Source organism: Mytilus galloprovincialis, chromosome 6 (genome assembly GCF_965363235.1).
Source record: "Mytilus galloprovincialis chromosome 6, xbMytGall1.hap1.1, whole genome shotgun sequence".
Taxonomy (NCBI): Eukaryota; Metazoa; Mollusca; class Bivalvia; order Mytilida; family Mytilidae; genus Mytilus; species Mytilus galloprovincialis.
This window is the reverse complement of record NC_134843.1, coordinates 10,448,266-10,465,333: the sequence shown is the minus strand read 5'-3', so window position 1 is coordinate 10,465,333 and position 17,068 is coordinate 10,448,266. Positions and strand designations below refer to the sequence as shown.

Sequence of the window (17,068 nt, the reverse complement as noted above, 5' to 3'; positions counted from 1 at the left end):
AAACTGGGGGTGATTTTGGCATGGGCAAGGGGGGTAGGACCTTTATCGGGACTCCGGGATCGTGTGTTTTTAAGCTCGGGTTTTCGTGATTGACCCTTTCGGGATCTGGAAATTATTTTTTTTCGAATTTCGGGATGTCGGGTTTTAGATTTATTTAAATTCGGGACCTCGGGATTTCGCGCTTTTAAGCCCGGGATTTCGGGATCAGGATCCCTCCTATCCCCTCCCATTGGTGCTTCGAACAGTCACGAGACAGCAGACTTTGGTATTTGCAGACACAATGTATCTACCACACATGCCATGCACACCAGTTGAAAGTAAAATATATTTTTTTACTGGTCAAATCATGCTATATTTCTCCTTTTGGCCTCATTTGACAGTTTATTCCGATGTCTGGTACGACATAAACACCGTGTTGTTGTTGCATAATCGGCAATCATTGTTTCCATATATATATATACAGTACTGAGACAGTTATTAAGGGGGGGGGAAGGGTCCTGATCCCGAAATCCCGGGCTTAAAAATTGGCAATCCCGAGGTCCCGATTTTACGAAATTTAAAATCCCGACATCCCGAAATGAGAATTCCAGGATACCGAAATCCCGAGCTTAAAAATACCCGCTCCCGACTGAAAGGTTCTGTTCCCTCTTTTATTAGTAATAGTCCCCAGTCAGATGGTAATACGCTAATGCCGATTCGAGTTTAAACAGAACAAACTACGCGTCACTTTAAATGCGTAAAGCCTAATCATCCTAATTGTACGAATCATGTCAATAACTGATGCATACCTGTGGTATTTTGACAGGTAATATATATTAATGCGCAAGCTATTCAGGTAGATGAAATATAGTTCTCTACATAGAGCCAAATTAGACAACAACAGAATGTAATTGGATTTAATAGTTTATGAAATTTTATATATTTACCTTGAATATGCCAATTTTTCAGAAATTGAAACAATTATAAGCGATGCAGTTGATCTGTTTATTTTAAATCCGAGGTCAATGATAGAAATTCGTAATGACCGCCATTATTGAAGAGAAACAGGAAGCGAACAACATATAGAGTTTTTATGCAATAGCAAATTGTTTCAGTATGCCGCACAATTTATTGGCATTGATTTTAATAATCACGCTTGGTGAGTTTAGTGAGTTTATTTTCACTCGACACGTTAACGTGCAAATCGAGTTATTTGTTTGGTAGTTTTGTAAACAGAAGTGACACATATTTTTTTTTATTATTGTAAAATTGAAGCATAGCAGACAGTTTTACACGCGAAGAGAGTGACGTTTTAGACACCTCACTTTCAATAACAATCATTTTGGCCTATTTTGATATATATACTTAGGCTAAATAATGGCTAATGCAGTTTGAAAATTTAGACAAACACTTCACTTATTTAAATAAGAAAGGGGAGATAATCTATTGGTAAAGAGATGTGTACAAATATTGAATTCACCTGAGAGTATATATTAAAGAATTTAACATAAGACTAAATTTGGTCATTTGGAAATATCTTTCTGTTCTCCCACCTGATTTGATGTATACTATTACTTTAGGGAAGTCATATGACTCATAAGTTGCCAATACACCTTATCGCTAATCACGGCTGACCCGGCCACTTGAACTTTTGACGATACAACAATCACTTTTCCATTGTGGCGTCAGATATTTTGTTTTATGAAGTCAAAATTTTACAGGAACCTGTGTGATATTCAGTAATGGCGGACAAATAGCGATAAGGTGTATAGTCCAGTACCCACTAACGTTACAATCGTGTCTGTAATAAACCTTATGACTGTTCCCCGGCTGACAGAGAATCTGTCCCACTTGAACTATTGACATCATATAACAATCAATTTTCCATTGTGGCGTCTGATATTTTGTATTACGACGTCAAATTTTACTGGAACCTGTGTGATGTCAAGTTATGGCAGACTAATAGTGTTTAGGTGTATTCCACTGGTCCAATAACTCTGCTTTTTGCATCTGTGTGCATCCTTAGGTACTTGGGACAGAACAATTTCAATCCCAATTGTTATTCATTAAATATTTAATTTCCTTTATGTCAGGGGGCTTCATTTCCACAAAAATTCCTCTTTTTAAAGTGCCATCACTTTTAACATAAATCAACATCTATTGACAGAACCAATTAATCTTACTTGTCTCTTCATCTTATTTTTTTATTCTTAATATTGACAGAAGTATATCCAGTTCCCTGCATTTAATGTCCCAAATGTTATTAAACAACATGATACAGTGTTCTCCCCAGGATTTTTGGATAGCACCAGGGTAACGCGTGACGAAATGAATTTTACAGTATTTTGTGTCGTGTTGCGTCGCTTATTTTTTTTCTTGTTTTTTTTTGTCATTACCTGTTTGCCTTTGTTTTGTTTACTGTGGTACTGTGTTGTAGGACTTTGGGTCAGAAAATTATTGGTAGAAAAAGTAAATCAATAAACAGTTTCTATACTTTAATATCTTTGAAGAATAAATAAAAGAAAGCACAATTAGTCTTTAAGCTAAAGTCACTTCTTATATTTTGATCAAGCCATTTTGTCCCGATACTTGTAGTTACACTACACATTCCCCATAACAATGAACTTTAAACAAGATTTTGATACAGAACCTTCAGTAAATTAAAAACTATTTTCCATAGTTTTAGACCTGATTCTTTTAGACAACAACAAATTTGTTTTTATGATTAACATTTTGTTACAGACATGGAAGTATTTTATAATTGTTTTACAAGGTTCATCCCTAACTTTAGTCCTGCAGGGATTGTATCACAGTTGTGGCATTAGGCTTAACAAACCTGTTACAGTCAAATAATACTGTTCACATTAAAAATACCAATTTATAATAATATGTCTGAACATCAATAATGGTATGATTCTCAAAAATAATTTGCAAAACATTTTTGTTGGTATGTTCTAAGAATGTTTTTATCCTTAATGTAACATTCTAATATAATTTTGCATTCAATTTGTACTTTATTTTTATTTGCAATGAGAAATTATATGTGAGGAGCATTTATTTGTAATTAGCAAAATCAGGGGAAGTAACTCCACAATTAATTCCTAAAAGGCAAATTATTTTGACTTGAGATTCACACTGGCGTTCATTAACAAATGTCTACTTGTCCCTCACAAGTCTATTATTAAAATTATGATCTCCTAATTAATTAAAACACAAAAGAATCATGTACATCGATTAAATCCAATCATCAAGGTTAACCTCAACAGGTAAATCGATCACGTGGTGTAAACAATCTACTTGTCAATACTGGATTAAACTGGTTAGAACTGGTCAATTTTGATGTAAAGTTGAAGTCATCTGAAACTTTACCAATTTTGATACGATTTTTTTACCGAAAACTTTAGCACCACGGAGAAAAATTATACATCGCGGCAAGAACGATACCACCGCGGCAGAAAATTATACATCGCGGGCCCGTGGTCCTTTAAGGGCCTGGGGAGAACACTGTGATAAAAATGGGGGAGGCAGTCGAAAAAGAAATTATGGGGCGTGGGGACATCCTATTTCCATATAGAATATTTGGTCCGCCCCCTCAGCTACATGTATGGTCTATTTAATACTTAGACTTCATTTACATGTATTAGTTTGTGATTAGTTCAGTTAAAGGTGAACCCCTAATGTTAAGTCAATGATATTTGGTATACAAATTTATTGGCATTTGCAAGTCTTGTTTCCATAGAGATTATATAGCCCCTTCCCCTCATCATGGTTCATTGACTGAAACTTTTACGTACATGTAGTTAAACGTTTGTGTTTACAATGTAGGTTTGTTTAAAAGGAATGACTTATGATAAGTCAATGATATTTGGTATGCAGTTGTAAAGCATTGGCACATGGAGATTGTTGCCATGTACATTTACCATCATTTATGGTTCATTGACTTTGAATATTTGTGTAACTTACCTGTTTGAGTATTGCTTTTCTAATTTCAACATTTGCATTATCACAATAACAAAAAGTCAAGAAATATCTCTGTGTTTCCAGTTTATTAACTATGTAGGGAATGATTTTATGTTTAGTTTGCAGCTTGATAATACATTGTACTAGTAGAACCAGCCGTTTGTCAAAAAATTTCTATAACCATTTAATGTTTATGTAAAAAAGATTATGTGTTGTTTGTGCAAAAATATTGTCTACTGTACGTATATGTTTATCTGAAATTTTACAACACAAATTAAAAATGTCAAACTAAGCCTTTGCATGGCTTCAGTTGATGATAATGTTTTCTGTAGTACCTGTAGTAAAAAAAGAGACTGGATTTCAACACTAAAATGCTCTGATTTTATTTCAAATTTAAAAGTTTTCCACGTTACATCTAAAATACTAAAGTAACAAGGTCCAATTTGTCAGCCGTCATGTGGTAAAAACGACAAATCAAAGAATTCAATTTTATATATTGCCAAATATTAAAAATTACAACACTCCAGACCCTTTTGTTTTCCACATAATCATTGATAATAAATATTGCCAATAATTAACAAGTTCCAAGTATCCGATACCGATACCAGTAGTATATTCACCTGTTACCTATATATACCTTATCTGTACGTTCCGCATCTGACAGACGCACTGCCAAACGGTGTATTTACAGATATTGCTATATACACGGGTGATAATCACAGGGTCGACACAACTAAATTCAATCATTGTTAAATTGTTCCCTACTGTAGTATTTTTATCAGTAAGATTTTCTAAGATGACAATACCACTATAAATCTTGACTTTAAATAAGGTAGTTTTCAATTTGTTAGCGGGCATGACATAAAACAGCGAATCAAAGAATTCAACTAAATATTTATAACTAATATAGGATAGTGCTGTTGATTAAAAAATACTCCATTCCAGGACCTTCTGTTTTCCAAATAATAAATATTACCAATAATTGATAAGTTCCAGGTCGATGGGTTCAAACAGAAATTAGTTGAAAGCAGAGAAAACTGTGCATCTTTATCAGATGACAATCCCAATACCAAAATTTTAATAATGCTTACGCATAGTTATATACTTCACAACCTGCAATATCACAGGAATGTTCTAGTATACATTAAAGTTACATTTTGAAAAAATAAACGATCAATGAATGTAACTTTTGTATTCTTTATTTCAGGTGATTTGACATTGTCACAAGATGTTTCCATCATTACTACTAAAAATGCCAAATATCAACAAGAAAAACTGAAATTTGCATGTGAGCTCCAAAGCTCTAGCTTATGGAAATCTATAACTTCTGTTGTTCTTTCCAAAAATACTTCTTCTGGAACATTTACGGACATAGTATCTGTTTTAATGGATACTTCATCACCTAATACCGCAAATTGGCGTAATCAAACAATCTGGCATCAGCAGAGTGAATGGGGAAGTCGTGCCGATGTTATGAGAGAATATGTGCAACCAGTCACTTCTTCGACTGGTTTAGACTTTAACATTCCAGCCAATCAGGTTAAATGTACAGATGAAGGAACATATCGTTGTAAAATTACTGGAATTTCAACTACTTCCAAGGTCCTTGACAAAGAGAAAACTGACACTGTAACATTAACAGGTAAGAGCCAGTTAATATAAAGTTAATCTATGTTAAGTGCAGCAGGAAAGTTGATGAACATTCATATGTCAGTGTACATTGTACAATTTATATGAATACTGCAATACATTTCTTTGTATTAAGAAAGAAAATGCTGTAGTTTTAACATGTTTAACTGAGTTCGGTGAGATATTATTTGATCTTTCTTTATGGAAATATCTGTAAGGAATCACAAGACCATTTAGTTTACCTCATTATTATGATGCATTAAATAATCAACATGACATTTCAAAACTAAGTGATTTATATATATACATATGCATTGTATGTACAAAAATTTAAGTACTGACATGCTGTATATTGAATATGTATACTATACTAAGATAAATCCAAGATCAGATGACTGGCTCCAGCAGTTACTTTTTAAGTCCAATATCAAACATTTCAGCCACATTTAGGACTTTAAATTACTAGTATTGAGATTGAAATGAATTGTCTAGGGTTGAAAGGGATAATAAAAAAAAAGAACTTTACATGTGTTTTGCATCCTACTAAATAATGCATTAGTGAATGCATTTTGATCAGTGAAATATTTCTAATTAACCTCCTTTTTCTTAACCATGCCATTACCCAACCAATGAATAACGTATCAAATTCATATAATATCTATCATGTTTATAGTAGCAATTGTTTTATTTTTCTTGATGAATTGTTCAAATAGTGTTGAAGTACATAATGATAGTTTCATGTAAAGGAGAGTGACTCATCAAAACTTATTCAATTTTTTTCATCTCAATATTAATATCAGTTCTTTGTGTTATTTATATTCAGTTGAACCAAACAGAATCAATCAGATAACAGTATCATCACCAAATCCACCAATGTCGGAATATAATGCTCATCAAGTGGTAACATTGAGTTGTAATGGCGAAGTTGGAAATCCTGCTAAAGATTTAAGATGGTGTTACAGAGATGGTGGTAAAAATCCTCCCGGTAATTTTCAAGGATGGCAAAATGATAATGACATTGTGAAAGGAAGCTTTATTTCATTTGGATGTCAGAAAACACAAACCTCTACATTGAGATATAATGTATCGGCAGAATATCCATATAAAGAAATCAAATGTGAGACTGCATATGACAATTTTCCATGTGGACATTCAAGTATAATTTCATCTAACATTACAATATACAGATGTGAGTTGCTTATCTTTAAATTCATACTTTGTTCCATATTTAGAAAATATTAAAATCACAACTTCTTGTGTTCACACCTGACACCCTATGCATTGATTGTTGTTTAAACAACTGACCTAATTATGTATATGGTATACAATTATTTGATTATTTTTTCAACAAATCTTTATATATAATTTAGATAAGAAATAAAAACTTTAAATTCAATTACAAGTTCTCAATTTTTAACAAATACAAGTTATACAAGATACATGTACATTTAGCATATTTAAAGGCTTTAAAATAAAAAGGAATAATTTCAAGGCAAATTACAGGTGTAAATCAATTTTCGGTCCTATCAAAACACTTATATTTATAAAAATGAAATAATATGATGATTTACTACCGTTTTAACATCATGTTTGTTGTGTGGTCTCATGCTTAATTAATATGCCAGTTGCCACTGTTTGTGTAGTTATAGTCACAGCATAGAAGGAAGTAAGATGAATAATTCTGCTTCTGCTCAAGAATTCTAGCCTACACTTTCAGATAATAATTTAAGAAATAATTGATGTGAACATAGTCACAACTTTAACTATATTTATCTTTTTAAAGTTTACTTTACCGTTCAATTGTGATATGAATATTTTATTGTTTTTGTATTTGTAGATACTGAACCTGCTGTTAACAACCAACAAACAGATGGTAATGTTATTATATAATTAAAATCAGATTTGAGATAACTGTATGTATGAAGATGCTAAATTATTCTTTATTATAGATGTAATATAGATATGGTTCTTTGCTTTAATCATGGAAGTAATATAACTTCCATGCTTTAATTTATCATAATGGGTGTAGGTTTTTGACTTTTTGATAAAGGAGCAAATTGAAAGGTATATGACAAGACTAAATTTTGGCTCCTTCATGTCCTTGACGTTGAAATAAAAAATGAGAAGTAGTGAAAAGTATTATAAATCTAGGTCACTTTAGCAATTTATTAAAAGAGAACAGCTGCCCACAGACCACAACTAAATTCCTCTATTAGTTCATTATAACTTTTTGTCTTATTAAAAAAAAAAGCACCCATTCTTTTGTCAAATCTTTTGTGTGTGTTTTAAAAGTACAGATCTAGTAAAAAAATATGTATCCAACATTTAGAAAGATTTCACTCCAGCATTTTATTACAAATTAAGCCAATACACATCCATATCCCTATGGACAAGTCAAGAGATGTTCTGAAAACTGTACATATTGCCATTTTACACCTGGCCTCATCACTCTTTCAATATCAAAATTAATTAAAATACATCATCTTAAAATGTATTTCACCTCCCTTTTATTCATTTCCACCCCAAAAAAAGAAAGAAATGAATGAGAAAAGAAAAGAGAAAAAATAAAAAAAACACTTTAATTAAAAGAGACTATTTTCATGGACAACGAAAAGCGGGGTCGTTAATTGTGGTCTTGAGCCAGCTATTATGCTAGTACTATACTATTTGTTGTGTTTACAATATTTACTACATGTATTTCATTTACCTGCACAAATTCATTCATACATTCATTGTTTCTAGATTCATTCATTCATTGGTTCGTTCATACATTCATTGGTTCATTCATTGGTTCGTTTATACATTCATTGGTTCGTTCATACATTCATTGGTTCATTCATTCATTCATTGTTTCTAGATTCATTGATTCATTGCATTGACAACCATTTAGACATAGAATTTAGTCTATATACTATTATGCATGAAACAATAATGCATGCAACATGTGCAATCATGTTAAATTTTCTGGTACTAAATATACAGTGTACAGTGCATTCATTAAGACCCGGTACCCGGTACTTTTACCCGCCTACGGAAGCGTCTGGTACCGGCAGAAAAAATAAAAATACAAAAAAAAATAATGTGTAAAATTTTTTTGAAATCGTTCAAATCTAATTTCTTTCTTTCCTAAAGTGATAATCTCCGTGTACGCCGTGAATGTGTATGTTTATAGGTGTCTTCGTCGAGGTCCGCGTTAAAGTATAGATCTATCTTCTGCCAATTTAGGTACACCTCCAAAGTAAGGAGTAGTGATTCTGATAAACCATGTGTCCGTATCTGTATCGTAAGAGCGCTTTAAAATGCGACGATTTAGCAGTATATTTTCAAGCGGCAAATTGTTGATGAATATAAACAACAACAGCATAACTATGTCTAAGAAAAGGAAAGCAGCTTGTATCACAGATTATTTTATGAATAAAAGGTTTAATAAAGGTGAACATTCTATGAAATTCAAAAAATCGTTAATTGTATCAAATCAGTTCGTTTCCCGTTGGACCATACGTTGTCCCTGATCACCGTTTTCTCTATATGTGTTCTATGTTGTGATTTAATGACTGCTGTCTGCAGGAAATTTTTAGTGTAAGACTTCGTGAAACAATATGAAGTAACATATATAACTGTTACGTTTACAAAATATAAAATTTGACCAGATTTTAGACTTCTTAAATTAAAAAAAAAGACAGCTCTGAAGAAGTGAAAAATCACAGTTTTACAATTACTTACTATAGTTAAGAAGCCTATAATTAATTTGCCCCCCTTTTCACAATCACCCCTTTATATCAATATTAAAGTTAAGCGAAAGTTAAATACATTTTTTTATCTGACAAGAACAATCATCACAACACTTAGCATATATCAAAAACGTTTGTTTGCTGTTTTGCATGAGAGCATGTTAATTGTTTTTAAATTGTTTGCATGACACTGTTAAATTTTTCATGTGTATACATGTACCAGCTTTCTGCTATGGCAGCACCAACATTTAAACAATCTACAACTACCAGACAGGACTGTGGCCAGATCATTGAAAAGAGCAACATCTACTACAGTTTATCTTAGGTAAGAGGTTTGCATGTATTATTTTCATTTTTTTAATTATTTTTAAATTAATTTGTTTGTTGTCTCTTTGACATATTCCCCATTTCCTTTCTCAATTTTACTGTTGAAGTAGGCACATGGCTTCTGCATAGTAATATGATATTATAACTAAGATTTTTAATTAATTTATTATTTACATTTTGCCCAAATTTACATTTGTCTAAAGTGGTGGTAGCTGCTGCAAATCTAAAATTTTTAGCATTGTACAGTTTTGAAATTTTATTCATATATATATATATATATGTATTTTATGAATTAAAAGAAAATATAATTTATTTTTATTTATATCCTTGCTTTATAAAAACACGGAATGTCTGCTGTCCACCTGTGTATTCCTCTGTTCAAAAGTATTTTTTATCCACAATTTAATAACTGAATGATTTTAAAAGAAACTCCCACAGAATCTTAAATTCAAAATTGAAAACTACTCCACAAATTTTAGTAAAACTTACATTCACTATTATTCCCACTGTTTCCGTTTTGACAAATGATTTATCTATTTTTTTAGATGATGATGAGTCACAGTCAGAGGCAGCCCCCACTCAAAATTCCACTCCAGAAGATACAGATAAACATGATAATCATAAAAATAATGAAGTAGAGATTGAGAACTCGCCTTTAATTAAAACTAATTCTACATCTCCCTGTACAGTTTCAACAACTTCAACAACAAACTTTGAAACTCAAAGAATAGAAATTGACATAGAAAAACAGAGAAAACTACTTGAAGAAACATTTAAAGATAATACTAAGAAAATCCACCATTTTTCCATCTGTAAAGATAGATGTGAGTCTCTAAGTTTTGAAGACCCTCAGTCAACATCAAAAAATAAACACAGATTTAAACATAGCACTTTGATGGACAAAAATACCTCCTTCAGTCAAGATACAGGGTTATGGTGGCTTGTCTATATAGAACAAAAAGGAATGTACTGTCTCCTGTGCAAAAACCATCACAATTTAAATCCAAAGAACAAAGATATTTTTTGTATGAAACCAGGTCTGCGATTCAGAAAAGAAGCTATACAGGACCATTCCAAATCCAAGGTTCACAAAGCTGCAGAACTTGAAGAAAACATACAGAGAGTTTCCCCATTTCAAAAAGAGGTAAATAACAGGAAAGAATATGCATCAGAAGTACTTTTAATTGCATTTACCTCATTGTATTAGTTGGCCAAAGAAGAGGTGGCAAATAGCAAATTTAAATCACTGATTAACTTGCTAGAAGTAGTTGGAGTGTCACATATGAAACACTTTAACCATAGCAGTGCTGGGTCAATCCGTGAAATGTTCTTGAGTATAGGAGATGTTATAACAGAAGACTTAGTACAAAAAGTAAATATGGCTGATAGTTTTGGGCTGATGATAGATGAAGTAACTGATATTTCTTTGATTGAACAGTTAGTTTGCTTTATACAGTATGTTGATAGAGCTGGGTGCCCAACAATTCATTTCCTTTTTACAGCTGACCTTTTGAAGGAATCAGATTCAGCAGATGCTGCAACAATTGTAAAAGTAATAAAAGAAAAGTTACTGAATCTAGGGATTGACATAAGTAAGCTCAGAAGCCTAGCAACAGATGGGGCTTCTGTGATGACTGGAAAAAAGAATGGTGTGGCTGCACTGTTGAGAAAAGAACACCCAGGAATTATAAATATTCATTGTATCTGTCATAAACTAGCACTTGCATGTGCAGACACAAAGACAGAACTTAAAGATATTGATCTGGCACAGCTGACTCTGATACAATTATGGAAGTATTTTCAAAACTCTCCGAAAAGAACTGCAGTTTACTTGAAAGTACAAGAAGGTACAAAAAATCTTAAGCTGAATGAAAGTTCCAGAAAAATGGTTGCAAAGAGACTGAAAAAGGCATGTACAACTCGCTGGCTTTCATTTGACTTATCAGTTCAAGCTGTTTTTGACGATTATGCTGCAGTTCTGCAAACCCTAAGTCAGTTAAGTGAGAAAGACACTGCAGCCTATGGATTGTTAAAGAGGATGAAGAAAACAAGATTTCTTGGAACACTTTACATCTTAAAATGCATACTTCCACCCTTATCAAAATTGTCAAAGATTTTTCAAACAGGCAATATTGATTTTAGTAGTATTGGGCCCAGCATTCAGTATACAATTGACACAATGGAAGAAATTTCAAAATCAAAACAACCTCTAGAAGAAATGAAAAAAGATTTACAAGATGGAAAGTTAACTATGGTAACAAAGGAATTTAAAGTCAGTGATACTGATTTTAAGCAACTGGAAACACTATTGACCAAGTATGTCACAGCCCTTAAGGAAAACATAAATTCAAGATTTGAAGATGCTCTCTCTGTCCTGAAAGCATTTGATATTTTCAACCCTGTTTCTCTGCCAGAAAGAACTGATACAAAATTCAGAAATTATGGTGTAACATCATTAGACAGCTTGATGGAATCGTTCTATCCTAACATTGAACAAGACGAGAAAAATGAAATAGTTACTGAATGGAATAAGATCAAGTACAATATGCTAGAATGGAAAAAGATGATAATAGATAATAATGATTCTTCAGATTTGAGCAAAACACAAATGATGTTAAAGATGATGTTAGCGAGAAAGACTGACTTATGCAATTTTTTCCCTCATATTATTGAGCTTGCTGATATTTGTCAATCAATGCCAGTTTCAAATGCCTGGCCTGAAAGGGGTGCAAGCACAATTAAAAGAATAAAAACTAGACTCAGAAGTTCTCTTAAACAAGACATGATAATGACATTAATGAATGTATCAATCAATGGTCCCAGCACAGTAGATAGTCAGCAAGTAACAGAGAAAGCAGTAAAACGTTGGAGAAGTGAGAAAGACAGAAGAAAACTTCCAAAACAGAAACCCAACAATAGGACAAATGAAAGTGAAGGAGCACAAGAAAATGTAATTGAAATTCAAACAGTTGAAGCAGAGTGTCAAACTGATGTAACAGGAGACAATCAGCAAGAACTTATAAGGGAAGAAGTGAGAGCTGCATGTAAGCAGATGATGATTGAATTTGGGCAGATTGATGATAATGATGATGATGAAAGTGATAATGACAGTGAATATGACTTTGATTAAAATAAATCATATATGACACTAAAAACTTACACTTGACACAGTTATGATTATAACAAAAGGTTGAAAGCAATAAAAAAAAGCTACAAGTTTTATTATCAGTTTTTTTAATACTATACTACATTGTATGCAACTTATGAAGTTTCATTCACAATAATGAATATTGAACAAATGCAAAACATTTAATAAAAGTATAAAAACAAACAAAACATTTAAACAACATTTCACATGAAACCCCTGCATTATAGGTTATACATATTTTATAACTGATTACAAAATAATTATAAGCAATGTATTTTCAGATAATTACTCTAGAAAAAAAAAAACAATTCAATGTTAACTTACCCAAAATTGAAGCAAATATTACAGACTTTTCCCTATTTTTTAAAGTAAAAAATTAAGGCTGAAATCCCTAAAATCCAGGAGCTTCCGGGGGGCTTTGCCCCCCTGGCCCCCCTACCAGGGCTTGCCCTGGACCCAATGGGGGCCTTAGGCGGCCCCCAGACCCCTCGCCCTTTGGGTTTGGTTCCCCCTAAAATCTGAAAGGTACCACCAGTCTAAAAAAATAATGAAACCCCTGAGTGTACCTGTATTATTGCGAGTAGCACACTTCAGCATGCATGTTAAAGAGCTCTGGGATAATATACATGATATATAAGTTTTTCCCTCTTTTCAGGTAAGTACATTTGAGTTTTGTAGACCTTAAAATGCATGTTTTTTCCTTATCAGATTCTCAGTTTATATTCAAAGGAATTTTCAAGTATTTTTCGGTATGAATAAAAGTTGGTTTGCAACATATATCATCTTCGCTTTATCTATGCCCTATATATATATATAGCTATTTAACACAAACAACATGGCCATTTACCGTGTGACATCTATAATATTCTTCAGATGTTCACAAGACATTAATTAGCCAGTCAAAAAGCAGTACTTATATGCATAATATGTTTGAGTTGAGTCTTAGAAATTTGCTCTCTACTTTAAGACAGTTTCACATTTAATGGATAATGCCAAAATAGCCTTAATTTAGGTCAATTTTTAGATGGAGTTCAAGGTATTACTATAAAAAAATGTTATAAGATGTCATATACAATAATACAAAGGTTTGGTTCATTTGAATTTTATAAAAAAAAAAAAAAAGCAATGAGTAAAATGGCTTCTTTGGATAAAAAATGACAGTTAAAACATGTTTAAGAAGTGAACTAAAAAACAAATAATGAAGCTCTAATTTTAGAATTGAAATGTAAGTAAAAATAATTACTGCACTAACAAATGATTGGAAGCAAATATGGTTAGAAATGTAGATTAACTGTATTTTATACAAGAAAATAAAAAAATATTAATATCTTACAGAGACAGCCAGCGGTGGAGTAATTGCAGGAGCAGTAATTGGATCATTTGTTGGAATCATACTCATCGTAGTTATTGTGTACTTTGTAGCCTTCAGAAAGAAGAATGAAGGAGAAACATGTATGTACTTTGTTATTTTATTAAAAAGTGCTGAAGAAATAAAATCATATAAAATAGAATGTTATTTTCATACATTTATATGTAATTTATGATTGGGAGGTTTATAAGCTATTGAAATCTGAAACTATCATATCATATTTAAACAAATGAATAAGAGTTTAAGACAAATACAAAAAATCAAAAAAATCCAAGCATTATTTTTAGATATTGTGTTGGTAAAATTGCTTTAGTATATATTATTATTGACTTTCCCCAGAAATTAGTTTTATGTGCATTTTATGCCTCTTTAACTTAAGGCATACATGGCATAAACAATTAATCTTTCTCTTTACTTTTAAGCATTTTAACTGGTTTAAGGAAACCTAAAATCTTTAATGCATGTTAATCTTTCTCTTTACTTTTAAGCATTTTAACTGGTTTAAGGAAACCTAAAATCTTTAATGCATGTTAAATAAGTTTAAAAGTGTAACCATATTCGTTTCAGCACAAGGCACAAAAAAAAATTGTCTGAGTTCTAAAATAAGGCCAGAGTCTGGCATTGTTCAGACACAACATACTAAAGTAACAGGTGAACTCTGATATGCCTTATTAGGGCTATAAAGCTTTTGAATAGCATATATGTATATATAGTCATATATTTTTGAATATAAAATACAATCAGATCTTTGTGAAATGTCAAAACGTATCTTAGTTTGTCAAGAAATGCTTAAGGGAAATTATAAGTGTTCACACATCTTCATATCTAGTTAGGGATTATTTTATATTCATGCCAAACATTATCAAAAGTACATTGTATAAATATCTCAGCCTTGTTCAAATATTTTTGGGCAGACATACTCTTTTGGGATGTAAATTATAAGAAAAACTATAAGAGAATCCAATACAGAAATTCTACCTCAAGAAAAGTTGCTTTACTACATGAACTATGCATGTTGCTGGCATGATTTTGTATTGCATGGCTTGTCACTTCAGCAGACACAATTATGTCTTTGGAAGTTCCCACATTTGTTTATTGAGGTTTGTCAGGACATGATATTTATATGTAAATAAGAAATATTTATTACTACCGTATTGTCCATTTTCCAAAGTTTTCCAAGACTATTAAAGATGCTAGCAACATCATTTATCCCCATTACCATGTATACAGTCTCATATCAAACTTTTTGCTGGCTTGCAAGTTTTGCTACCTATCATTGAAATTTGGTGTTTTGCACATGAATGTTTGCAAATCAATTTTTCATGAGTTCAACAGATGTCTCCAGGCAAATGTTTATTCAAAGTTGTATAATCATGAATGTATGAAAGTATTTTAGTTTATCTAGTTACCATTCTTGCTTTTTCTCCTTTAAATGACTCCATAAATTTATTCAAATGAGAGTATTGATACTCCAGACGTAGTTTCAAGGGTATTGTATCTTCCCCTTTTTTTCATCATTCTCATTTGAGTTTTTCCTTTGATATTTCTTTTGTCATCTGAATCAAGTATATTGCTTGTCTTTCAGTTGATACATGTACTGAAATCAGTTTTAGATGCTCAGCCTTCTATATCCAAGGCCAAGGTAAACGGCAAATATTTGCCACATACTGAATACTTGATGGCAGTTTCAGCCTCCAAATTTTTTACTTATAAGCATCATTAATAATATGGGTTCTGCATATGTTATTAGAAAATTTTGCCAAACTGAATTTTTTACCAGTATAACATTAAGATTTTTTTCTGTATTACAGATCGAACAAAAGAAGAAAATGGGTAAGATTAAATGTTGTTAGTAAACATATAGTACTTCATTAGTGAATATATGAAACCACGTTTAGATTGCAAGTGTTTTGACATGAGTGAAATCTATTGTAGAGGTTATCTTAAAATCTGCAACTAAAAAGAATTTGCACTTTTATTTTTATAATTATGGCATGTTATACTTGAGATCACTTCTGGAATATGTACTTCTTTTTGAGGTATTTTTATTGCAGTTCACTGTACATGAAAATGTGATAGTGTTAGCAGCGTTAGGTGTCTTATGAACACATTTTCCTATTAACTCTTAGAGCACACACCGGTGACAGAAGAATGAGTTGATTTGAAAAATATTCACACTTATGTATCATGTCAGACTTGTTAATTAAAAAATAATTATGTTTTTTTGTTGCTATTTTTAAGCAGAACTGGTAGTGACCCAATAGATAACACGGTGTACAGTGTTCCCCACAAAGAAAGGCATGGAGATAGAGACCGAGTAAGTATAACACATTTTATACAAGAAAGTTTGTTGCACTACTTGATGTCAGCTATAGGTTTACCATTTGGAATTAGTATAGGGCGTTCAAATTTGATTAAATTTGGTTAATTTCAGTTAAGTCACAACTGTAATTGATATAGTTTATAAAATTGTTGACTTATTTTTTTGCAACAGTTTTATAACTCTGATAAGATATTGTGAATTTATTCTAAACACTATAATAGAGCTGACAAGTTTTGCATTAACTTTCTGCATGTTTCAATACACACACTGTAGTGCTTTGGGTTACTGTAAAAAAAAAACGGGCATGTAGGCAATTTTACTCATTTTGTATATTATTTCTTTATAATTATATGTTATTTATTTCTTTATATGTTATTTATTTCTAAGACTAGTTACAACGTATTTTTTGTTGAGTTTGGGAAAAAATTCAAGGAAGCAATACTTGTAATCCTACATTTCATCATTGATGTTGTCAAATATTAGAACTTGTGGGGTTCAAGTATTTTTAAGACATCATAACTTAGTAAATCTTGTTGCCCTTTTACAAGATTGTTACATAGAAACACCCTCTCATTTGAAATACCATCATTTATTTATAAAAA

At 31.8% G+C, this 17,068-nt stretch overlaps 1 protein-coding gene across 9 annotated transcripts in view; it reads left to right on the top strand.

Annotated features, from left to right (window-relative positions):
* Window positions 1-872: 872 nt before the first annotated feature.
* Window positions 873-17,068, top strand: part of LOC143078899 (uncharacterized) — a 30,853-nt gene continuing 14,657 nt past the window's right edge. The window contains exons 1-7 of one of the 9 annotated variants that reach the window (XM_076253949.1): window positions 873-1,147; window positions 5,147-5,581; window positions 6,392-6,757; window positions 7,406-7,441; window positions 14,110-14,226; window positions 15,955-15,976; window positions 16,388-16,460. In XM_076253949.1, the coding sequence (XP_076110064.1) occupies window positions 1,096-1,147; window positions 5,147-5,581; window positions 6,392-6,757; window positions 7,406-7,441; window positions 14,110-14,226; window positions 15,955-15,976; window positions 16,388-16,460 (1,101 nt within the window). In that variant the 5' untranslated portion in view covers window positions 873-1,095. Of the gene's footprint in view, window positions 1,148-5,146; window positions 5,582-6,391; window positions 6,758-7,405; window positions 7,442-14,109; window positions 14,227-15,954; window positions 15,977-16,384; window positions 16,461-17,068 lie in introns of all 9 variants that reach the window. The other 8 variants (XM_076253954.1, XM_076253950.1, XM_076253948.1 and 5 more) reach the window with 8 other exon arrangements.